The sequence below is a fragment of the Aythya marila genome (genome assembly GCF_965140915.1).
Source record: "Aythya marila genome assembly, chromosome: 24".
Classification (NCBI taxonomy): Eukaryota; Metazoa; Chordata; class Aves; order Anseriformes; family Anatidae; genus Aythya; species Aythya marila.
The window spans coordinates 3,905,250-3,930,056 of record NC_139065.1 but is presented as its reverse complement, the minus strand read 5'-3'; the positions used below and the strand labels follow the sequence as shown (position 1 = coordinate 3,930,056).

At 62.4% G+C, this 24,807-nt stretch overlaps 1 protein-coding gene across 2 annotated transcripts; it reads right to left on the bottom strand.

Moving 5' to 3' along the window:
• Positions 1-511: 511 nt before the first annotated feature.
• Positions 512-24,383, bottom strand: SOX13 (SRY-box transcription factor 13). 2 transcript variants are annotated; one of them, XM_082778199.1, is made up of 14 exons: positions 24,230-24,383; positions 8,026-8,227; positions 7,324-7,429; positions 7,099-7,185; positions 6,609-6,781; positions 5,921-5,989; positions 5,695-5,809; positions 5,528-5,610; positions 5,269-5,428; positions 4,942-5,051; positions 4,763-4,859; positions 4,519-4,662; positions 2,078-2,294; positions 512-1,975 (listed from the first exon to the last, which is right to left on the bottom strand). In XM_082778199.1, the coding sequence occupies exons 2-14, from the start codon at positions 8,224-8,226 to the stop codon at positions 1,672-1,674; spliced, it is 1,866 nt and encodes a 621-aa protein (XP_082634325.1). In that variant the 5' UTR covers position 8,227; positions 24,230-24,383; the 3' UTR covers positions 512-1,671. The 2 variants fall into 2 exon arrangements, with proteins under 2 accessions (XP_082634325.1, XP_082634326.1); XM_082778200.1 differs by having other exon boundaries at positions 5,695-5,806.
• Positions 24,384-24,807: the final 424 nt, after the last annotated feature.

Genomic DNA, 24,807 nt, shown 5'->3' with positions numbered 1-24,807 from the left:
TGGGTGGAGGAGTTTGGAAGCCCCAAAGTGGCTACGAGGGGCCGTGACCCCCACGAAAACCCAGGTGGGAAGTGGGGGGGGGGCAGCTTGGGACCCGCCCCCCGCAGGCAGGAGAAGGAGCTGGGGGCCAGCAGAGAGAAAAGGGAGGGAGCAAAGCCTCGGGGCTGGGCTGGAAGAGGGGCAGGGAAGGTGGGGGTGAAGCCCCCCCCCCCCCCCCAGCTCTCTCAGCTCCAAAAAGTCAGCTTTATTGTGCCAAGGGGTTGGGAGGGGGGGGGGGGGGCGAGGAGGAGGGGGGGGGGGACAGCTGTAAACAAGTATGTGAAATATACAGGTTAAGTTACTCGTCTTATTAACAAAATAAAGCTCTATCTATATTTACAGTCTTTAAAAAAAAAAAAAATAATAAGAGAGAGAGGAAAAGCTGCCAGCCCCCCCCCCCCCCCCAAAAAAAAAACCGCCTGCCCACCCCACCCCAAGCACAACCCGCCCGCCCCCAGCCTCAGCAGCCCGGGGAGGGGGAATAAATAAAGCTCTGACAAGGGGAAGGAGGCAGGAGGGGGGGGCGAGGAGGCAGGACCCCCCCCCGGGGGGGGCGCACGGAGCCCGCAGCCCCGGCGGCGGCCACACGGCGGAGCACGGGCACCGCGCCCGGCCCTGCGCCCCCCCCGCCGGCCCTTGGGGGGGTGCTGGCTGCAGCCAGGTCGTATTTTGTTATTATTTTTTTTTTATCATTTTCTTTCTTTTTTAAAAATGTTCCCTTTTATATATTTTTTTTAAATTGTCGGGTTTTTAATTTTTCCTCTGATTTTTTTTAATTTTCCTTTTCCTAATTTTTTCCTTTTTTTTTCTTTTTTTTTTTTAAATTTTCCTTCTGTTTTTTTTTTTTTTTAAATTTTCCTTTTAAATTTTTTTCCTTTTATCTTTTAATTTTTCCTTTTATTTATTTATTTTTTTATTTTCCTTTTCTTCTTTTTTTTTTTAATTTTCCTTTCCTTCCTTTTTTTTTTTCTTTTACTTTCCTTTTTTTTTTAAATCCGTTTTTCTCTCAGGTCACGGGTGCAGCTCACCAACCTGGGGCAAGAGGAACCCCCCCTACCCCCCCCCGGGGATGCACCCCAGCATCACGGCATGTACCCAGGGTCTGCCGGGGGGGCCGGTGCAGCGGCGCAGGGGGGGGGTGGGGAACAGCCCCCGCTTTATTTACAAAGTGGGCCAGGGCTGCCGGGAGCATAAAGGGCTCCTCAGAGACCTTGGCTCGTGCTCCGGCCAGGCGAGAGCTAAAATTGGCTCCGTGGGAATTCACTGGCAGGCTCCGAGGGCCGGGAGGGAGACGCAGCGGGGCTGGGGGGGGGGCTCTGCTGAGCGTGGCCCCATCCCGTGTCCTGGGGGGCTGGCGGGTGCCGCGGGTGAGGCTCTCGGCAAGGGTCCCTGTGGTGCCGGGGTGGAGGGCTGAGTGATGCTCGGGAGCTTTTCCCACATCCCCATCCCCTCCCGGGGGGGTGCAGGGGGGTGGACAGCTCGGTGGCACCCACAGCAGCCACCCCGTGCGCGTTGGGGGGCGGCACGGCCACGTAGCCAAACACCCAGCAGCCTGCCTCGCTTCTCCATCACCTCCCCAGCGCGGCACCCCCCCCCAAAACGCCCCACCTGCCCCCCAACCCAGCCCCAAACTCAGTCCGTCAGCACCACCAGCTCGCCGTCGCTCTTGTCCTCGCCCTCCGAGTCCTCGTCCTCGCTGTAGCGGTACATCTCGCCGTCGGCCACCGAGTGCCCGTCGTCGCCCCCGCCGCCACCGCCGCCGCCGCCACCGCCACCGTCGCCTTCCTTGAGGCTGCGCGTGTTGACGATGACGGGCATGTTGGGGTCCACGCTGCGGGGCAGGTAGTGCTCCATCAGGGGGGGCGTCAGCTGCATGCCCACCGCCCGCGGGTACAGCACGTCCGAGGAGGCGGGGGGCATCTGGCTGCCCTGCGGCCTGCGGGACAGGGGAGGAGGGGGGATGCAGTCAGCTGCTGGGTTTGGGGAGGGGGGGGGGGGGCGCACGAGCCCCCTTTCTGCCCCCACCCTATCACGTTACCCTATCAAGTAGCCCTGCCGTGCGTCCTGCCGCCGGTTGCGCATCAGCGCCTTGTACTCGCCCACGCGCAGCCGCTTCCCCTCCACGATGCACGTGCGCTTGGGCCGGGGCTTGTACTTGTAGTCGGGGTATTTCTCCAGGTGCTGCCGGCTCAGCCGGGCCTGCTCCTCGTAGTAGGGCTGCTTCTCCTGGTTCGTCATGGATTTCCAGCGGGAACCTGGGCAGAAAGGGGTTGGGGGGCGCACGGTTTGCTCCTGCCGTGCCGCGGCTCCCCCAGCCTGCTGCAATGAGCCCAGCGCGCACGCTCCCGTGGCAGTTGTGCTCGTGCACGTTCCCCTTTTGCTGCACACACCTGGATTCGCACAGGGCAGCGGGACGCGGCCCCAAACCGTGGGGACCTGGGGAGATGCGGCTGCCCCGGGTGAGATGGGAGCCGGGGCTGATGGCACCCATGGGGGCCCCGTGCCGCAGGTGGCAGTGCCAGGAGCGGGTCCCCAGCCCTGACCTTCCCGGCACCTCTCCGGCCACAACTTTCGCCTCTCTCCCCTCTCCAAGGTAGGGCGAGCAGGTGCTGCAGCTAAAATAGGCTGTGCCAGCGTGTGACTCCAGTTCCCCTGCTGGCTGACCTTTATTGTCATCTCCGCCAGCACCCGAGGCAGGAGAGCAAAGCGGGGGGCACGGCACAAAGGGTGCTGGCCGGGGCCAGGCTGGGGAGGGACAGGATCAGCCCCCTCGGTGCCGCACCGAGGTCTGAAGCTGGATTTGTGTCCAGGGCTGGGGAGAGACGGGCACGGTGGGAGCATTGCAGCGGTGGCCACCAGGGAGCAGGAGCTGGGATGGCTCAGGCGAGGCGCAGGGGCTGCGGCTGCGGCTTCCACCGCGCCAAGGGGGCGCGGGGGAGAGCGAGCTCAGCTCTTTCTGCAGGTGCACGGTGGAGGACGAGAGGCAGCAGCCACAAGGGGAATCACAGCGGGCCACGGGGAAAGGATTCAGCCCACTGGGAGCGGTGCAGCCCTGGGACGAGGTCCCAGCGGGGTGTGGGATCTCCAGCCGTGGAGATGCTCAGGGTCAACAGCGCACAGCCCTGAGCATCCTCATCTGCCTGTGGAGTCAGCAGGGCTCCGAGCAGGCCTTTGGGCCGGACATTTCCACAGACCCCATGCCCTAAAATCCTCTTTGGGCCTCCCCATCCCTCCCTTGGGTCTCCTTCGCCCCCCAGCCCAGCCCAGCTCCCCGGGGAGCATCACCACGAGCCGGGCACCCCAGGGAAAGCGCAGCAGGGAGGCGTGCACGCCCCACGTCCACCTTGCTCAGGCCTCCTCCACCTGCCCAGCCCTTCGTGCCGAGCCCACTTTTTCAGGAGCAACCGTGCCGGAGAGCACGCAGGAACCAAAACCCCCCCGATCCGGGTGAGCACCGCTCGCCTGCAGGTATTCACCTGCTAAATTTGCACCCGCGAGCGGCTGCCAGGCAAAAAAAAAAAAAAAAAACAAAAAAAAAAAACCAAACCAGCGCCGGTTATTTAAAGCCACGGACATCGAGCGTGAGAGCAACCAGCACACCACAGAGCACCCGCTCCCAGACTCCCCCCCCGGTCCCCGGCGGTTGCGAGCAGATCCTGCCCGCACGTTCCCTCAAAGGGAAAAGCCTGGCGGTTGTTTCGTTTCTTCTTTAACGAGCGGAGCTGCTAAAACGAGCCGGCGGCGGAGCGAGGTGCGTGCGCTGGAGGTGAACCCACAGCGGGGCCGCGCCGCGCCGCCCCACGCTCGGCTTGGCCCTTGGGACGGGCTCGCTGGAGACCGCACCGCTCGCTTTTAATAGCCGGAGGCTGGGGCGAAACGGCCGCGGGGAAGGGCTGGAGAGGCAGCGAGCTGCCGCAGGGCCACCGGGGTCGCGGGGCTGGGACGTGGCGGGATGAGGATGCTGCTGCTACAGGCACCACGAGGGTGCCGAGTGCCGGAGCAGCATCCCCGAGGGGTGAGGAGCACCTCGGGGTGCAGGGAGTGGGGAGGATGGAGGGGGGAAAAAGAGCAGATGCTGCGCTCAGGTGGAGGCCGGTTGGAGAGGGTGGCAAAAACGCGGTGCCGGGCTCCAGAATTGTCCAGGGCACCATCAGGCAGAGGAAGGATTTGCCCCACAGGACCCTGCCGGTGCTCTGTAGGGCCAGCAGGTGGTGGTCACCCATGGGGTGATCACCCAGGACCCCCCCGGTGTGAGCAGCACCCAGGGACCACGGGGTGGCCAAATGCAGCAGGTCAGGGCCCCTCCTCGTCCCTGCCACGCAGCGCCTCCCGAAAAACCTCCCCCCGTCCCTCTTGGCATTTTTAAGACCTTGTCCCCACAGCTGCACCAAACGCCAGGAGGAGGTTTCGCTCCTCGTTTCACCCCCAAACCACAGCCCGGGGCTGCCCACCCAAGGGGAGCGGCCACGGGGCACTCACCCAGGATCTTGCTGATGCTGGAGTTGTGCATGTCGGGGAAGGCTTGCAGGATCTTCCTCCTCTCATCCTTCGCCCACACCATGAAGGCGTTCATGGGCCGCTTGATGTGGTTGTTGTTCCTGGACTCGGGGAAGTGCCGCGAGCCTGCGAGGCAAAGCAGGGGCCGGATCAGGGTGGGGGGGTGAGGGGAATGGGGTGGTGTGTCCCCCCCCCCCGGGACCTGCTGCGTGCCCCCCTGCCCTACCGTCCATCTCGCAGCTGAGCAGAGCCTCGTCCAGGCGGTGCGCGGGGGCCTCCTCCAGCCGCTCCTTCACCGGGGAGGCGTCCAGGCCGACGTGATCCTGCGGGGAGGGGGCTCAGGGATGTTACGCCACGTACGGAGACCGATTGGGGTGAGAAAAGGCGGATTTGGACCTGGCTCACCTTGCGGTAGGGGTGGCTGAGCGCGCCCTCCATGGCCCCGCCGTGGCCGTGCAGCAGCTGCCGCGCATCCTGGATGGCTTTGGTGATGGCATCGCCTTCGCCCAGGAAGCCTGGTGGCAAAACCCGGAGAGCACCCGTCAGCATCAGCACCCCAAAACCCCCGCGGCACCCATCCTGCCCTCGCAAACCCAACAGGAGCTGCCTGTGGGGTCGCACGGAGCCGCAGGGTGGGTGCTGCCCACCGCAGCAAGGTGGGACCCCAGGGAGCAGAGAGGTCTCCTGCACCTAGGAGGTGCCCAGGATGGACGAAGGCTTTTGGGAACCCACCCAGAGGCAGGTTGGACGGGCTGGTCTGCAGCTCCCTCGTGGCCCCGTGGCTCGGCGTGAGGGATTGGCAGCTGCTCATCTTCAAACTGGGCGAGCTGGAGGCACTGGGGAGCTCGGAGCCTTTGGGTTTGGCCGTCAGGTTCAGCGGCTGCGAGGTCTCCTGCGGCGGAGGAGGGCAGGCAGGGTGATGCGCTGCCCACGGCCCCCCAGCTGCGGGGTTTTTTTTGGGGGGGGTTTACGGATGCTTTGGGGCTGTTACCTGCATCTGGAGGTGGCTCGAGCCGCCGGGTCTCTTCAGCGTGGGAGGAGGGGGGCTGTGCAGCAGCTGCACGGGGTAATCCACTGCGGGGAGCAGAGACGGAGGCGTCGGGGGACGAGGCCACCCCGCAGGGTGCCCCCCCCCGCGCCCCGGGGGACCCCGCTCACCTGGTTTGCAGGGGATGGGCTGGATGGGCAGCGCTATCTGGGGGTCCTGCGTCACGGGGAGAGGCTGGTGGCTGGGGGTGAAGGCGGGGATCATGACGTACGGCATGTTGACCTGCTGGAGGGAAGAGGGGGAGAGGAGCGGAGAGGCCGGGTGACCCCCTCCCCGTGCGCGACGTCCCCTCGGGCTGTCCCCGCGGGGTGACAGCGGGGTGATCCCCGCCTTTACCTGGATCTGTTGCTGCAGCAGGTTGATTTTGTGCTGCTGCTGGATGAGCTGCTGCTGCTGCTTCGCGATCTGGCAGGAGGGAGACAGCGGGGCTGAGCCGTGGGAGCAGGGAGCCCCGAGCCCCAGCGGGCCACGAGCTGCCCTACACCAGCAAAGGAGAGGCTGCAGAGGTCCCCGTGGGCTGCTGTGGGTGGGTAGGGTGCTAGCTGAGCTGTCCCCAAGTCACCTCGACAGGCACGAGGTGAGAAATAGGCTGGGAAGGGACCGTGTCACCCACACCCCATGTGGCAGGGGTGTCAGCCCCGCACTTGTAGCACCGTTTGGGCCACTGCTGAGGAATAAAGTGATGTTCACAGAGAGAGGAGAGAGCAGTCAGGAAGGGCACACGATGATGAGGACCTCCTTTGGCTGCCGTCCTCAGCAGGCAGAAGGAGGACGGACAGCTACGACCGAGCCTCCTGGTAGCGAGGAGCACAATAGGAAGCCTTGGGATGGGCATGGAAATTGGGGTATTTTCTGGGCAGACACCAAAACCCTTCAGCCCCCGACGCCAAAGCCACCTCCCCATCACTTCTAGGGCGCCCCTGCCCCTGCTCCTCGTCCCCTTGGTCCCGTTCCTGTGTCCAGAGGACACCAAAGCCATCCCCGACGGGACAGCCCCCACGGCCGGGGGGGTGCCCGAGCCCACCTGCTCCTGCTGCTGCCTCGCCAGCTCCATCTGCTGCTGCTGCTTCTCGAAGAGCATCGCAGCCATGTTCTTCTGCTCCGAGTGCGCCGTCAGGAGCTGGTCCCGCAGCGTGGACAGCTGGTTGATCATGACGAGGAGCTGCAGCTCCTTCTCCGCCAGGCTCTCCTGGGTTCCTGCGCCAGGGAAGGAGCCGCGAGGCTGCGGGTCAGGGGGCTTGGGAAGGGGGTGAGCAGCATCAGGTGGGCGAAGGGTGGCCAGGGGGCTGTGCATGGGATGTTTACAGACCCCGATGTGATGTGCTCTACCATCCCTATGTGTCCTCAGAACAAGCTTTTACCAGGAACCCTCCTCCCCCAAAAAAATCAAGTGAACTTTTTGGTTACGAAACACCAAAACGCACAAAGCTGCGCGCGCACCCGCTGGCGGGGCGGGGGGGGGACACAAAGCTGCCGGCCCCGTGGGCACCGAGGAGGCAGGGAGGGGACCTCACCCTTCACTTCTTTGGTCTCGGCAGCGTTTCGGCCCAGCAGCCGCTCCTTCCAGTCGCTGGACAGCAATTTCTCGATGGTTGGCATCACTGTCCCCAGCGGCGGGCACACAGGGAGGCAGGAGAGAGGAGGGGAGGAGAGCCACGTGAGCACAGCATGGGATGGCGATTCCCATCCTAAATCTTTCTGAAATCATCCGGGGGGTAAATCACAGGAGCCTTTCTTACCCTCTTTTAGGTTCTTGTTGAAGTCCAGCTTCTCCTGGCTGCTGACAGCCGGCTCGAAGGCCGAGCGCCGGGGCTCCAGCGCATCGCTGGCGGGCGAATGGGACTCCTGCAACGCACACGGGGTCACCTGGAGGAGGCTCCCATGGACGGGGACATCCACGGGGCTCCGGGCAGGCGGTGCTGAGCCGGTGGGATGCTCGGAGCCAGCCCCAGCAGGCTGGCTACGGGACCACGGGACCCTGCGGCACATCCCCGTCCCCTGGGGAGCAGCCCTGCTGGAGAGCATCTCCGCTCCTCCTGCATCCAGGACGCGTTTGCAGGAGGTTGTTGCTAATTATTTAGGCTGCCCTGCTCCTCTGGGCCCGGGAGGGCTATGAGACAGGGGGAGAGGATGCCCGAGAGCAACTGAAATGGGAAAATGAGAGGGTGACCGTGCGGAGGAGGTGTGCAGGAGGCCACGGAGGGCTGCAGGCCAAAGGCAAATCCCAGGGCTGACCCGAGAGCATCGGCAGCGGCCAGAAAGCCTGGGGGAGCCTCAGGTTGCAGCCTCATTTCCTCAGGATGAGAAATAAAAGCTCGGGGAAACAACAACCCCCGTCTGCCCGGGGCGGGATGCAGCGCGCTGCCAGCACGGTGGGACCCGGGCTCGGTCAAGGCCAGGACCAGGGGGCTGGAGGGGGGGGTGACAGCCGTGGGACCCACCTGTGGCAGGGCCTGGGGGTCCGTGCCCTCCCTCGGTGGTGGTCCCGGGGGGTCACTGGGACGGGGCTCGGCGCTGGGGGCAGCCCCCGGCGGAGACTCGTAGCCGCCCTCCTTCTTCTCCTCCGTCTTGATGCTGCAGTTCACCATGCTGCCCGCCCCATCGAGCTCCAGGTGGGGAGAAACGGGGCTCCTCATGGACATCCTGCGGGGCCAACGGGGCCGTCAGCGGGGTGGTGGGGTCCCTCTGCTCCCCCCCACCCCAAAGCAGAGGGCACCCCTTCGCCCAGCCCTGCCCCGTAGCTGGGTGCGCCGTGCCGATGGTTCGCAGGGGTGTCGGTGAAGCTGCGCCCTCGCTGTTCTGCGGGGTTTTCATGACCATATCGGGGCTCCCAGCCCTTGGTTGGGTACCACAGGGCTCTGAAGTGACCCGGGGGGGGACACCGAGCATCACCACGGCCAGCCTTTTCCATGGGGTCAGACAGTGCCGGGTGGCAGAGGCCAAATTCCCAAATTGGACAAGCCGGGACGGCAACGGGATTGCACGGGGGGCGAGGGGAAGAGCCCGACTGCGGTGCTCCCTGTGGGGGATTTCCCCTCCTGGGCCACCAGCCCTCAGGCTGCACGGACTGGCAGCAAACATCGCCCTCCCCAGGCTCAGACATCGCCCTCCCCAGGCTCACAAATCAGGGAGGAATAAAGGGGAAAGGGGGCCATGAAGGACAGTGTTTGCGCCACCGGGGGCCAGGCTGGAGGGTGCAGGACCGCAGGGGCCACAGGGACTACAGTGTGCTGGGGGGTCTGCACCCTACAGCAGGGACCCCAAAAACCTGCTGCAGCCTCCAGGGACTCACGCCTGCCCCCCAGCATCTCGGGGCCCCCCTAAAATGGGCTAGGGGCCGAAGCCGGCTGCCCGACTCGGGGGCAGCGGTGACACAACAAACAAAGGGCAGCTCAAGCTGCGAATTAATCAACCCGCTGAAAATAAAACCTTCCTCTCAGGAACTTCAAACAAAAGAAACGAAAACAACAAGGCCGGCTGGGTAATGAAAAGCCAGGGCTCTGAATAGGGGACAAAAGGAAGTGGAACAATGGGGTGTTGGACAAAAGCAATAAAGTAAAGGGAAGTGTGACAGCTCAACAATGGGGCACTGTGCGCGCCAGAGTTTCTGATCTTAGCAGGGCTTTTTTTAATCTCAGTTCCCTGCCCTTCTCCGAACAAATCATTGCGCTCGCCGGGCTCGTGGGCTTCCTCCCGGCCCCGGCATCGCACGGGATCTGCCCGCATCCTGCAGCACCGCCCGCGTCGCCCCTTCCTGCCCCCAGCCCACCTCGGGGGGCGGCCAGGAGGGGACCCCCGGCACTGCCACCCTGCATGTCCCGTCCCTCCCGGCCTCGCCGGAATAAAAACACACCCCGTGTGCCCTCGGCACGCCTCGGCCGGGGAGGAAAAGGGCGCTTTTGGCACCAAAACGGGGATGGCGGGGAGCCAGCGGGAAGCCGTGCCCTGTGGCTGCGGGTGCTGCGCCCACCGAGCCGGAGCTGGGAGAGCAGCAAGGGGCTGGATGTGGCCCGTGGGGAAACCGAGGCACCGAAGCACGGCGCTCGTTGCCTCGGGTGGTTTTATAATTTGGGGAAGATGCGGGAATAAAGACGGGAATAAAGACAGAGTTTGGCTGGGCGCTGAGCGCAGCTCCACGTGCACGGAGCGGAGCTGGGGGAGCAGCAACAGCAACCACCTGAACCCAGCACGGGGAAGCAAAAAAAACCACTGAGGGTACCCCTGCACCTTCCTCCAGCCTGTCTTGAAAGGCAAAAACCCCGCTCCTCACCTTCCTGCCCCTGCTCTCCCCTCCCGGACCGCATCTCCTACCAAATCCCCCTCCTCCAGCAGGTCACCCCCCTGTGGTCCTTAACCCATGGGGCCACTGGAAGTCCACTCTTAAAACGGGGCTGGTGCTTTAATAGGGGGCTGCTGAAAGGGGCCTCCTTGTGGGTTTATTGTACGGTTTGCTGAACAGAAAAAAAAATATATATATATAGAGAGAGAAAAAAAATGAGAAGAAAAAGGAGAAAAGCGCACAGTTCTCTTGTTACAGGCTCGCTCTGTACCAGGCCTGCGCCGGCAGGCTCAGGTGCTCGGCTCAAGAGCTCCTCTGTTGCGCAGACAATAGGGACGGGGACAATTGGCTTGGCACCGGGAACACGTCTTCATGGAACAGCTCTTCACCTTTAATGTTCCCCGATTAATGAAGGGCGGAGGGGAGCTGCGCGCGGATGAAGTGCCCGCCTGGGGAGGCAGAGCGCAGGCAGGATTCGCACCAAACGAGTGCCACCAGCCCACGGCGGGGGGATAAGGTGTCCCCAGGAGCCTTTGGGCAGCACGAGGAGGGCTTATTACGACCACCAAAGCCCTAAATCGTCCATCCCCTGCAAGCACCACCCGTTTACCTCCCCTCCGAGAGGCCCCAGCTGCTCTGTGCCACCTAAACCTCCAGCCCAAGGGGCTGCCACCTCGGGATGGCGACAGCCCGCTGCCCTGCTGCTTTCCTGCCCCGTTAGCACCCCTCAATGGCACGTCCTGCAATTCTCCCCGTGTGCCGTGCCACCCTTCCTGGCTGCAGGCTGATCCTATCTGCCCCGCCTGCGGCTCACAAAACGGCTCCAAGGGGCAGGGGCAGAGCCGGCAGCAGCCTGGCACCGTGGTTGGGGATCAGTGCGTGCCTCCTGCTGACCCCCCCTGGCCTCCAGAGCCTCTCCTGCCTGTGGGTTTGTCGTCCCAGTCGCACAAATGGAGGAAAAAGGCAGCAGTGTGTGCTGCGGGATGGGTACGGAGGGTTTCTGCTCGCAGGGCGGCTGCCTGCAGCTCGGCAGGGCTGGGGCGCACACGCTGAGGCTCGGTGAAACCCAAACTCTTGTAAAAACACCAGCGAGTGCAGAGGGGGGGGGGCGGAAAGCCACAAGCACACAAAGTCCCCTGAGCTGCTGCAGCACGAGGTAGAAGATCCCATTTCGGCGCACAGGAGATCCCATCTGGGCAATTCCACCTCCTCGTGTCCCAGGAGAGAGGCTGAGCGCAGGAGCTGGCTGGGTCCTGCACCCCTGCTCGCCCCGGGGCTGCTCCCACCCCAATGTTTGACGGGGCGAGTTGGGCTGCCCAGCTCTTATTCCTGGCCCCATCACGTAGGCCAGGAGAGCTGAGAGGCTGTCATGTTGTTTTGTTTTTTTTTTATCTTTTCCTCTTTCTACACAATTACAGCAGAAAATTATCAGTTCAGACATCCCTCCCCAGCCAGGGAGAAAGCACAAAGCGTGGCCAAGCGCAAAAACCTGAGGGGACACCGAGAGCGAGGCCGGCGTGAAGGCACCACGGGCAGGAGCCACGCATCAGCACCACCACGCTTGTGCCCCTAGCACCCCCTGGGGAGAGGGCAGAGAAAAAAAAAAAACACGCACAGGTTTTCTCCTTCCACACAGGCCCAAGGAATCCCTCCGGCCACCGGCACAGACAATAGCCCGTCTCCTGCCAGACGAGCGGGCCGCTTTCCTGCCAGACTTGGAATGTCCTTTCGGGGCCCTTTCCAAGCCTTTCCGCCCAGCGTGCCTTCGCACATAAAAGAACGGATGGCTTCCTCCTGCCGGGGCCGCGCCGTGCCCGCGGGGGTGGCCGAGGTGAAGGCCCCTGGCTGGGAAGTTCACGGGGTTGCCACTTTTTGGGGATGTGGCACGTCCCCCCGGTGGGCTCCTGCCCACAGAGGGGACAGCAGGCAGCAGCTGATGGGAGAGGGGCATCTGTGGGTGACAAAGAGCGGGGTTGTGGCTTCGCATCTCACCTTCCTGATGCTGGGGGGGCTCACGAGGGATTGCCATCAGGCTCCAGACCCTGGCCTTAAAGCCTACCTGCTGTCCCCACCACCATGCTGTCACTAGCGGGAGGAAACGGTGACCTTTGGGGACACCGGTGGGGACACGGCGGAGCTGGGAAGCGCAGCCTGCATGGCTCGCAGCCAGGCAGCCGCAGGAACCGGCGCTGGGGCTCTCGCACAGAGCCCTGCACAGATCCTGAGGATCGCCACCCAGAACCGCTCAGCGAAAAGAAAGTGCCGGACCCCCGGCGTTAACTGAAAAAGCAGGATTTAAGCCCAGAAGACATCCGGATGCCGAGCTTATCCAGCAGCAGAAACGCCACCGCCACGTGACAGCCACGTGTCCGGGGGACACCGAGCAGCAGCGGCGCTCGCAGGGCGCGCGGTCCCCAGCTCGCACCCATCCTGCCCCAAAAACCGAGGTGCTGCAGCAGCGGAAACGTGCTGCATTTGGGCGAGCCCGAGCTCTGCACATCCTCTCTAACACCTCACCTGCCCCCGGCATGCCCGCGGAAAGCCCCGGCCTTTTTCCCAGAAAGCTGCCGAGAACTCGGCTTGCTGGAAAAAAACACCAAATCGGTGCCAAGAAGGGCGAGTTTGGAAAGCCCTGGGGCTCCGTCCTGGCAAAGCCTTGGGGGCTCACGGGCAAATCGCTTGGGATTCCCACTGCTCAAGCAAAACAGGCGGCGCTTTGTCCGGCCTCCAGCAGCTCCTCGAAGGCAACGTCACCACTGGGGAGGATAACGGCCTCCGGAAACGTCGGGGCGAAGCGGTGACACAATGGGGACAGCGTCAGCGTCACGGAAACCCCCGGCCAGGGGCACCTGTGCCCCCCCGGCACCCAGCTCCCTTCTGGCCCCGATCCCACGGGGCCGGGACTGGTGCCCCACAGGGGAAGGATTTTTCCCCTTCGCTTTTGGGGCTCGCATCGTCACAGCTCCGGCACGGCCTCCTCTGTGGGGGCAGCACCAATTCTCCATCACTGAAATGGAAAGTAGAAACGCCCGGCTCCTCTTACAGCCTGTCTCTTGCCCCTAAAGCGATTACCAGCAGCTCGAGCAGCATTTCGTCATTCTGTCCCCAAACCCGACCTTCTCCAAAGGCCTCTGGGCCGCAGCTAGGACTGCTAACGAAATGCTCGTCTCGCTGATGCATGCCGGCCGGGGAGCCCTTCGGATGGTCGGGGAAATCTAAGCAGTCCTGCAAAACTTGGGGAGGGAGGGGATAAACGTGTTAATTGCTAAATTCACTTAAGGATCCGCACAAGCACGATGGAGAAAAAAAATTAATCTGGGGGCATGGCAGAGGGGAAGGAAAGGATCTGGGGGGCTTGGCAGAATGGATCTACATCATGCAAGGAGGAGAAGGGCCTGGGTTGTGCACGGCGCCTGCGAGCAGCAGCAGACGGAGTCCTTCCACGGGAACCCTGCTCTTGTGGGAAGGGGAAAGCAAAAACCTGCCTGAAAATGGCAATTTCCAGGCGCCGCGTGCGCCCTCCAGATGCCGGAGCCCATCTGGTCCAGCCCGTGCAGGTTTGAACTGCGCCGCTCCCCCCTCCTCCCGATGCCCCCCCCTCTTACTAACAATTTCCAGCGTGCACTTGGTGCTGCTTTTGTAGGGCTTCTGAGGTTTCTTTTACCACCTGGCTCTGGTTTCTTATGAAAGGGCCGAGGGACGCATCACGGCACGGTGCCTTCCTGTCTTACTCAGCTGCTCCCTCCCCGTGCTGCCTCCCAGCACCAGGGCCTTGCTGGGACCCCCCCTCTGCCATCCTTTGCCCCCTCCTCCCCATGTCCACCCCCATCCGACAGCAAGCAGAGAGCCCCAGAGTGCTGGCCCAGGGGGAATTAAATCACATCTGATTTACCAGCACTTACCCTACGGATGCAACAGCCGGACTCATGCTCTGCCCGCCCTCAGCTGCACTGCTGTGAAGCTATATTTTAAAGAAAAGCTTCAAAATAAGGAATAAGAACAACCCCGAGGCTGCCACAGCAGGAGGCGAAGCCCAGCGAGCAGCACGTGTTATTTTCCTGCATGTTTTCACCCCGGAGATGGAAGCAGCCGGCTCCTGCCGTGGGGTTTGCCCGGCGCTCAGCACCACGCAGGGACGCAGCCTCCCGCGAGCCCGGCCGACAGAGCCCACCACATCCCACTGCACCCCAGAGAGCAGCACCCAAGCTGAAAAAAAAGGAGAAAATCAAAAAAAAAAAAGAGGTGGCCGGAGCCGGCTCGGGGTGTAAACTGGCACGGGTCCACCACCTTCGCAGCTCCGGCCCAAACAGATTTTTCCCTTGGCGAGACGAGTGACGGGATGGGTTTAAGTAGGGGAAAAATTAAGCTGCACATCAGGTGGAACTTCCTGGCCGCGAGATTTATGAGGCGGGGAGTGATCTCATCAGGGAAGCGGAGGAAACTCCGTCGCGCTGGAATTATTTAAAGCCCTGCGAAGCCCAGGGGGAAGCGGGCGCGGGGAACAGTCCCAGCGGCTGCCACGTGATGGGCAGGGGAGCGCGCCGGTCATCCCCGCTTCCTGGCCCTGGGACGAGACAGTCCGCGGGGTTTTTGTTGTTGTTTTTTATTTTTCCTTCTGGTATCAATAAGGAAAGGCTCGCGCACCAGCCTCGGCTCTGTAGCTGGATGCGTTTCTCACCCAGGTCGGCGTGAAAATGGCTTTAGCTAGCGCCGCGCCCCGCAGCAGGGGGACCAGAAGGGGACAACCGGTGGCACCAGGGGGGGGACCCGCTGCAACCCGGTCCTGGGGAGCAAGGAGGGCTCCGAGGGGGGCTGCTGGCTGCAGATGAGGCCAACCAGGGGGGGAGCAGCCCCTCCTGAGCCTTCGCAGAGCTCTGCACCCTGCACAACGCCGGCGGGAAGCCACGCGGCTCGGCGCAGCGGCGCTTTTGCACGCAGCGGCACTCAAAGCGCTCTCGCTCACAGGGCTTTGAGAGCAGTGCTTTCCTCTGAAGGGCTACAAGAAAAAAAAAAAAAAAACAAAACAAAAAAAAAAAACAAAACCTCCCCTGCAGGTCTAAATCCTCCAGGGGAAAACATAAGCCCTGCAACCGTAATATTTTCCAAGACCCCCTTCCTTTCTTCCCCTTTATCACAAGCCCAGGAGATAGCGATATCGAAGCATGTTAGCAAGATGCAGGGGAAACAGGAGGAGAGAGGAACTTTGAAGAACGTGTATTTACCCTTTCTTTACTTTTTTTTCTACACCAGAAATAATTTTTAAACACGCCTCCTCCTTCGCAGAATGCTTGCTGGTGGAGGAAGCAGCAGCAAACCTGGCCCGCAGCACCAAGCCCGCACACGAGGCACCTGCAGGGCTGGCAGGATCAGGTCCACGGCCCCAACAACAGCATCCCACAGGGCAGAGGACCCTGCTGAGGTCCTCAGCACCTCCCCCAGACCCAGGACCCCATAAATCCCCCTGCCTCCCCCTCCCCATCGATACAGCCAGCAGCCTGCTCAGCCGCCACCTCTCCCAAGGCAATCGATCTGAAGCGAACAATCCATTATGGGAAAGAAATTCAAGAAAAAGGGGGGAAAAAGGCAAATGAAGGAACCCTTCCCGTAAGGGGAGCAGAGCCAGGAGGCGAAGGCCGAGGCCAACTCACCCGGCACCGCGCGGCGAGCGCCGTCGCCCTCCTTTCCTTCGCAGCCTCTCCGCACCCAGGCGCGGCCCTGGGGCTTATCGAGGGGCCCGATCTCGGTGCACGTTTTGTGCAATTTCACTCACTCAGCATTTCCAGGCAGAGCACGGGGCACGTTTGACTCGACTTGTTCCTAAACAATACTTTCCTATCGCTCGCTGGAGGGGCGAGGACGTTTGACCCTTTTCCTCTCCGGCTCTTACCCCAAGGCGCTCGGCTCACCCCGCACCAGAGCTGCGTGCCCGGGCACTTTAGGACCAAGGGTCCCCGGGCATGGCACGGAGCACGATGCACCCCCCTCTCTCAACCCTTGCTGACCTTCTCGTGCCATTTTCCACCTTCCATCCGTGTCATTTTTTCCAGCTGCCCCCAGGTTTGGAGGGGAATTCCCTCTGGGGGGGGGTCTGGTTGCCCCCGTGCTTCCCACATGAGCCAGGCTCACACGTGAGCACCCAAAGGAGCTTGGGGGCTACTCAAAGGTGGCACCGAAGACAAAACCCCCATGTTCGCACGCTTCTGCCTGCTCCCCAAAACCCAGCAGCCTGCAGCAAGCCGGAAACCTTCGGTTTCACCTCCTGTGGCTTTGTAACTGCAGCAAACGGGTCCCTGAGCCCGAGCCGTGCTGGCTCCCTTGGCCACCGAGGCCACCTCGCCCTCCCCAGCTGCTGCCCGGGCTCGGGGCAGGGGCTGCCACCACCTCCCAGCTGCTGGGGCTGTTTGACATTTGGACAACAGATTTTTCCTGGCGTGACAGGAGTTGTCGGTGCCACGGCCAGAGACCCCCCCAAACCATCGCACCCTCGCTGTCAGCGACCCAAGCCCCGACCCCGCCGTGGTTCAGAGCTCAGCAGTCACGGCTGGCCGGGTCAGGATGAAGACCCCCGAGGAAAATGCTTTCAGCCCTGCTTCTCTCCCTTATTAGCAGCAGCCAGGGTCGCTCAGATGCTGTTACTCCGATTTACGGGGTGGATTCAGGCCCCCGTGGTAAGGACTCGGCGGGGAGCTCGTCCCCACGCTGCTCCGGGTGCCTCCGGCAGCAGCAACGGGGCTCACGACACAGGGGCTCAGTGCAAGAGAGAAATCAGAAGGGCTGGTTCATGCCCCAAAAATGTTGCTATAATTGCTTCAGCTCGCCCCCATCCTGCTGCAGCTGCTGGGGTCCTTTACAGAGGGGCCGTGCGGCATCCCCTGTGCCCAGGGAACTCACCCCGAGCACGGCGCTGGGGAAGAGAAGGGGACAGCTCATGGGGCAGACCCGGCCGAGCACTGGGGCTGTCCCCAGCTTGCAAAGTGTCATCAAGGCGGGCAGGGAAGCCTGGAGGGATGGGGACAGGGATGAGGATGGGGACTGGGCTCACACCTCCATGAAACCTCCTCTGCCGGGGTGCAGGGATCCGGCCGATGCCTCCCAGCCTCGCATTTCTACCGCCTCCTTCCCTCCCCGCTCACCCACCCCAAGCATGTTTTTTTTTTTGGAAGCTTTTCTGGCATGGGTTAAAACATCCCCAAATTAACACCGGGGCAGCTCCCGGTCCCAGCTCATCGCTTCTGAGCCTGCAGAGCTCCACAACCAGCACGGAGACGAGCGAGCTGCCGGGGCGGTGGGGTGGGGGCACCGGCTAAAGGGCTCCAGCAGCCACCACCCCACAAACCGAGACCACCCCACCCAGCCGGGTTCGCGCCTCACCCCTCTCCCCGGAGGAGATAAAGCCCACGAAATCCTGGTCACGGCAGAGAGATTTGGGGACGAGCCCTCCCTGCCCCGCCAGGATTATTTTCAGCGCACAACAACAAAAAAAAACAAAATGCAGCGAAGGGGAGAGCAGAGACTCTGCGGCGAGCAGCAGGCGGCTCTGCCCTGTGGCGAGGGGGTGTCCGATTGCCCCCAGCCACCCCCGTGTCCCGCAGCCCACAAGGGGCTCTTTGTGGCCGCGCAGCCCCGCTGGCACCTGTCCCCCCGCGCCTCGCTGTGTCCCCAATTCCCCTCGGGTCCCCCAGCCTGCAAGGGGTTTTGGCAGCCCCTGGCTCCACGTGCCTCGTCCCGGCTGGCTCCTGCACGGCTTAGCGGGGCTGGGAGCCCACATTTGCTCCGTGCACACACACACATGCTGTTTTTTTTTTGCAGGGGGTGCAGCTCAGGAGGCTGGGGAAGGGGTTTTTAGCGCTGCCAGCTGGAGCTGAGAGCGCTGCCGCTGGGCACGGGAAGGCCAGATACTGCAGGGATTGCACCCAGACACCCAAATCGCAGCCCAGGAGCCTCGGAGAGGGGCAAACACTGCCCTGCTGTGTTTGTGCCACGCAGCTACGGCTGGGTCCCCCGGGGGCCACCCTCATGCTACCCCTCCAGCTCCGGGCATCCCTTCCCCAGAGCCTGTATCACAGTGAAAAAACTGAGCAGGAAAGCTCCTTCAGCCACTGGGGAATTCACCTGCCGAGCCCGTGGGGATGGCGATGTCCATGTCCGTGTCCGTGTCCGTGTCCGTGTCCGCTCTGCCAGCAAAACCCCCCCCACGCCGAGCAGCCCCAGAGGCAGCTCCTGTGCAGCCCCTGCCCCAGGGGACTCGCTTTCCGGCTGGGCGTGCAAGGTAGAACAATAGGGCCGAGCCCTCTATTGTTCCAGACAAAAGATAAGCCGGGCTCTGGCATTCCCCGACCGTTCCCCGACGGGCGGGCAGGCGGCTGCCGCCCTGGGCCGGGGCAGGGCCTCGCTAAATTCCCCAACCCCGGCTCCAGCAGCTCCTGGCAGGTGGAGAGGGGCTGCAGGAGGTGGCTCCCCCCTGCCCAGCTCACACCGGACCCGCTCCATCCCATAGCCACCAGCTCCATCCCATAGCCACCATCACCCTGCCCTGTGGGATTTGTCCCAGCCCTGCCCCGTCCCCAGTTTCTGGAGACCTCAGGATGCTGGGGACGAGCTGTGCGCCCGGTGCTTTCCCAGATGTTTTTCAGCCCATGGTCCTGTCCTGTCCTGTCCTGTCCTGTCCCCTTTTCTCTCCTCTCCGCACTTTTTCTCCTCTCCAGCCCCATGCAGCCCAGCACTAAGGGCCAGTGCTGCCACCCCTGCTGCTCTCATGCTCACCCCGCACGGGACAGCGGGGACAAAGCCCCCTGCCAGCCGTGGGACAACGCCAGGAGGGACAGGGGTTGCCCAGGACCAGGGACGTGTCTCTGGCACAGCAGGGGCTGAGCGTGGAGCCCAGCAGCAGCCCGGGCTCTGCGTGCCCACTGCAACCCAGCACACTGCCACCACCTACCTCTGCTTTATTTTCTGCTTTTTCTGCTTTTTCTGCTATTTCCCTGAACGAGGCCGTAAAACGGAGCCACCCTGCACCACCAGCACCCACCCAGGAGAAAAGAGGAAGACGACGAGGGCCCCATCGGTGGGACAGGCTGGCTGCTGTCACCGCGGTGCCGGAGAGGCTGCCAGTGCCTCCAGGTGCTCCTCCCGACCTGTTCCTATTTCTTCCCAGACTCCCAGACCACAATAACCCCATTTCACGAGGGCAGAGAGGATCAAACACCCCCGCTCTGGGCTCCCTGCTACCCCACGTTCTTTTAATTCTCCTTGTGTTTCATTTACAGCCTGACCCTCTCCTCCCAGCACACCCCGAACTGCCATCGGCCACCTTCGCCACCCAGAATTAAAAAAAAATAACTCGGGCCAGCAGATTTTGGCCGGGACCACTGAGTGCGCACAGGGCTGCCCTAATGATGAGCCCCTTATCTTGTTTTTCTCTGATAAGGCAGCCGGGGGGGAGGCTGCCCGGGCTCTGCAGCCACCAGGCTGCATCTTTTATAACGGTCACATGCCCGCAGCGGGCCTGGCTGGTAATGGAGCATTAAATTATGGCGAGGCAGAATTTCAAACATTTCGGAGCCATCTCCCGGGCGGCATTCTGCAGGGGAAGGGCCGCAAAGGGAGCGGGACGAGGCGGCGGGGAGGGCAGCGTAACACCCGCAGCAGCGGCTTTCTCCCTCAAAACTGCCACATTTTTAGCTAAAAGCGGCTGCAAACCTGTCCTGGCTCCAAGGTGCTGGTGCTGTGCTTGGAGGCGAAGGGGACACGGACGTTTTGGCAGTGTCCCCGTGCCCTGCTCCCCTCCAAGCGTGTGCTCGGGCCGACTCGCACAAAAGCCTTGTGGAAGCCAGGTCAAGCCGCTGCCTCCCCTGCTCATTTATTATTTTATTTTTTTTTACTGCCCTGTCTGAGCAGCTGGGGCATCTCCGACGCCAGCCAGAGGTGCCCCCTGCACCTCCTCAGCCTCTCCTCTCCCCCACCGGTGCCAAACTGGTGGGACTGGGCAGACCAAAGGCCCTTGTTTCGGGGCTGGAGCGCTTCCAGCTTGGGACATATGGTCCTGGAGCAGGTGGGGACGGCGTGGCGGAGTGGGAGGGAGGCGGGGAGGGCTTCCAAGCCACGGAAAATGTTCCCAAAGTCGATGCCTTTGGCCCCGCCAACTTTCCTCCTGCTGGAGGCAGCAGCGCTGGACGAACTCACGCGTTTCTCGCGCCGAGGAGCTCTGGGGGTACGGGGCACGACCAGATTTGGCTCCTGAAGACAGTCTCCAAAAGGCACAGGACGGGGTAAAGGCACCGAGATTTTTCCCCAGCAGGACTGTCACAAGCCGCCCGAATTTATTTCCCTTTCGTCTGGTTTTTACTGGGCTAAAACTGGGTGGAAACTGGTGATGCATCACGTAAAACTTTTTAAGCATCCCAAGTCTTCCTCCCCGCAGCACAATGAAACCCAAACCTCCAAAGCTGGTGAAAAACAAACAAGCAGAGCTCGGGACAGCCCGGCGCTGCCTGGTCAGGGCTCCACGGACCCCCAGGCAGGGACCGCCCGACCCCGGGGCCACCACGTCTCCGGCAAGCACAAGTCCCCCGCCAGCCCCTCGGCCAGCCCCAGCTGCTGTCAGACGCACAAAACCGGGCAGCTTCGGCCCGTGGGTGTTTTCTAGCAGAGGGAAAACGAAACAAACATCTTTCATCAATAGTTCGCAGCTTGTAGCGATGCCACGCTCAGCAGCACGGCCGCACCAGAGGAGAACAAAAGAGGCCAGCGGGCTTCCTCCACGGCGTTGTCCAGAGCTGTAGGGAGCAACTGCCCTGCCCGTGAGTGGATTTTTGTTTTTGTTTTTGTTTTTTTTCCAATTATTATTATTATTTTTAAAAAAGGAAAAATAAACACGACGCGTTTTATTAGCCCGGCTGAGGAACTTTCAGGGCGTAAAAGCAGAGAGCGGAGCCGCGCTGACAGCGCGCCCGCACCATCGGCCGCCGCTGCTGCTCTGCCTGCTGCAGGTTGGCCCTCCGGTGATAAAAAAAAAAAAAAAGCCCGGCTGCTTTCTGCACTCACCCGAGCACACACAAAGCCGGCCCGACACAAAACCGCGCCGTGCTTACAATGGGATGGAGCTGGAGCAAGCCGGAGCGCGGCTTCGCAGCGGCCACACAAAGCCGGGCTCACGCGGGACAGCAGGCGGCCACGGGCCACCGGTCCCCAAGCCCTCAGGTCCCCGTGGTGTGCAGGGTCAAAGCCCCGAGGGTGGCCGAGAACAGCCCCAAAACCCTTCCAAGGTTGCTGGGTTCAGTCCCAAGGCAGAGAACGGGAGGGATGGCGGAGACGAGATGGGGCCAGCTCGGGTGACCCGGCACCCACGGCACAGCGAAGGTCCCACACCCTGCAGACCACCCTCGTTGTGGGGATGCTCCGAGCCACCCCACGAGCTCGCCAGCAAACTTCAAACCCCGCAGCCCCGAGGATGCTTCGTCCACGGGATGCAGCCCAGCCCCGTGTCCTTGCCCTCACCAGCCCACCTGCAGCCGCGGGGGCTCCGAGCCCTGCGTCGCCCCAACGCGCTCACCTTGGGGGTGCAAAATGTGCCCTGCAGCGCGCTGCCAGCTCCCAGAGCCTCCCATCCCCGACCTCTTTGCAGCCTCGGTGGCGGTGCCTGGCCCCAGCGAGGCTGAGTTCCAGGAAGGCAAAGGGCAGTGAGAGCTGCAGGCTCGGGTGTGCGCCCCAGGAGCCCCCCAGCAAGTAACAAATACAAAAATAAACCCACTGAAAGGCTAGATTTACCGTGCCGCTGCGGCTGGGTGCCTCGCACTGAGCGCAGAGCCCTTCCTCTGTGTCCCGTGGATGGATTAAATCCCCTCCAGCAAATAACAAGTTTACGATCTGCCCCATCCTTGCTCCGACTCGCATGCCAGGGCACAGCTCGGGCACAGCTCCCCGGACATTTCGGCAGGGAGACAAAAAGCCCAGCTATTCCCCCCAGGACATCTTGCCTCCCCCAGCCCCTGGCCGGAACAAACTTTGCTCCCAGGGCTGTCCAGAGGAAGATTTGGGTGCTCCAATTTGGAAAGGGTAAAAAAGAAATAAAAATAAGCAAGCAGAGAGCAGGCATGCTGGAGGTAAGAGGAATGACAGCGCTTTGCTTCGGAGAGGAAAACCGTGCCCAGCAGTCCCAACCCAAAGCACCTTCCTCCAGAAAATACATTTAGCGAGGGATAATAAATCTGTAAAAGTTTCTGATCTCCTCTCCTACCTATTTCGCTGCTCGGCAGGGACTTCTCCTCCTGCACATGAGGCCAAAAGTGATGCCAGGGGGGAGCCCAGGCGTGCGCCCCGCGCCCCAGCGCCCGCTCTGCAGCCGGGGGCTGAGCAGGAGGGCAGCGAGGAGGGAGCTGGATGCTGCTGCGAACCCGTCGCTCGCAGCCGATTTCGAAAACTGCCTTTAGCCTGCCCACGTTTGTCAAAGGACAGCAGCTATTTTTAACACAAAGCCTCTGAAATCGCCGGCTTTCAAAAAAATAAAAAAAAAATAATAATAAAAAAAAAATAAATACACTGTATCAGTGTCAACAGAATGGATTCTGCACAAAATTAAATTGAACTAAAAGGAAATTGCATGAATTACAAACGCGAGTTATTGGCTCAATAGAAGAGTAACTGAGTGATATTATCTGGTCTGTGCTATGGAGAAAATCACATTAGCTGAGCTAATGGTCCTTTTTCACTCCTAAAATCTATTACTCCAGATTTGCTTTGGAAGTCAAGTGTTTTCCGTGCTGAAGGTACCTCACAAGATGTAACTGAGACTTGAACAATACGCAGCCACGGTCTGTAATTTTTCCTGGGTAGCATCCCTCTCTGGCAAAGAAACCCTGCATAAAATACTGGAAATCATTAGGCTGAGGTGGAAAGAAGCAAAGCTTTGCATTTATTTGCGCATTTCGTATGAAAACCGCTCATTTATGGCTCCCCGGGGGATGCACCTCTCTGTTTGTCTCTTCCACCGCTAACTTTGCCCAAGTTTAACTCCCCCGACCCCACGCAGGGGCCGTGTCCTGCTGCAGGTGCTACCTGAGCCGAGGGGTTACCCCAGATTGGGGTGAAAACCCCAAAACCCCCGCAGCCCTTTCACAGCCCTCTCCACCACCCCAGCAGCTGCAGCACGCCCCCAGCCCACACCAGCTCCTCTCCCTCAGCCCCCAGCGACCCAAATCTCCCCGGAACAGCCCCAAAACACTGCTCCGGCGTGCAGACAGGACCTGACACAGCTGCTGGGGAGGACACAATTTCGGTGCCGAGCTCCAGCCTCCGTGGGGTCCCAGCCAGCGGCGCTCACCCCGCTCCCCAGCGGGGCACTGCTGCTGCTGCTGCGGTTTGTCGAGGCACTTTGTAGGACCGACACCCACCCGTGTGCGGTACCACCGGCAAGTTTTCCTGCCCGGACTCCTAATTCTTCCCCAACAGTGCTGTGGGGATGCAGGGGAGGCCGGAGCGATGGTGCCACACGGCCAAAATCCCTGTTCCCCTCCGGCACCGCAGCAGCATCGCGTCCATCCCCTTGCAGAACAAGGGGGGGGGGGGACGGGACACCCCCAAACCTGCACCCCCTCGGTGCTGCCGTGTCACCGACGCCCTCTGAGCAGCCCCAAACCCCTAAACCCCGCGGGACCTTCAGGGGCACGGTGCTGGGCCCTGCCTGCAGCTTGGTGCGCGGTGTCCGCCTGTCCGGTGTCCGTCTGTCTGTGCCCAGCTGGGCGCTGACCCCCTCCCCAAACCCAGTGCCGTGTCTTGGGGGGGGGCGTTGTACCCCCCCAAAAAGCAGGGGGCAGCAGGGACGGGAGCTGTGCGCCCAGGGACGTGGGGACGTGGGGACACGTCCCGCCGGGGAACCGGAGGAGAAAGCGGGGTGGGACGGGGGGGTCCTGGGGAGGGGGCTTCAGATGGGTGACACCGAGCACGGGGGGGGGGATGCCCAGGGGTTAACCCCTTGCCTGCCAGCCCCGTGCCCGGGTGGGGGGGGGAGAAAGGGGGTTCCGTGGTTTAACCCCTTCCCCGCCGTGCTCCCCCCTCGCCCCCGCACGGCTCTGAGAGGGGAGTTTGCAGCCCCCGAACTTGGCAGCGGGGAGGGGGCCGTGCGGGGAAATCCCCGGAGCCCCCTTTTCCTTTTTTTCCCCTTCTGCTTCAAAAAAATCAGGGAGTTGTGGCGGAGGAGGAGGAGGGGTGGGGGGGTCCTGCCAGGCGGTCCCCCCCCAACCCAACCCAACAGGGACCGGGGACCACGACTCGGGACGGTGCCCAGCGCCCCGGGACCGTGCCCGTGTGCCCGTGTGTCCCCCCCCCACCCCAGGGGCTGTGCCCCCTGCCCCTGCCCCGGCTGCACTCACGGCTCCGCCGCGCTGCAGCGCTGCGCCCGGGTCCCCGCCGCTGCCGGTGCCGGTTTTGGTGTCGGTGCCGGTTTTGGTGCCGGTTTTGGTGCTGGCTCCGGTGCTGGTGCTGGCCCCGGTGCCGCCGTGCACGGCTCAGCTCCGCTCCATGTCCCCGGCGCCTCCGCTGGGAGCTGCCCCGGCGCCGGGCGGAGAGAGGGAGCGAGGAGGAGGAGGAGGAGGAGGAGGAGGAGGGATGGAGGAGGAGGGGGAGGAAGAGGAGGAGGGCCAGCAGCCCAGCCAGCCAGCAGCCGGCTCCGGGGCGGCCCCTCTGCCCCGTCCCCTCCCCTTGGGACCCCCCTGGCCCGTGGGGGGACCCACGCGTGACACCGCCGGCAGCCCCAGCCTGGAGTCCTGGGGAAGGGGGGGAGAGGAGATGGGGGCTGAGACCCCCCAAAGAACTGCGGGGCGCCTCGGCGGACACCCCCACACACCCCCGTACCCCACGTCCCACCCGCACGGGAGCTCCCACAGCCCCCACGCACGGTGACAGAGGCTGGACAAAGCGGGGGCTCCGTTTGTCCCCCCGTGTCCCCGTT

Coding starts and splice junctions, on each gene's coding strand:
- SOX13 (XM_082778199.1), bottom strand. CDS start 8,226: ATGTCCATGAGGAGCCCCGTTTCTCCCCACCTGGAGCTCGATGGGGCG. Junction 5,052..5,268: donor CCCGTCCAACCTGCCTCTGG/GTGGGTTCCCAA, acceptor TTTTGCCACCAG/GCTTCCTGGGCGAAGGCGAT. Junction 1,976..2,077: donor CGGCAGGGCTACTTGATAGG/GTAACGTGATAG, acceptor CCTGTCCCGCAG/GCCGCAGGGCAGCCAGATGC.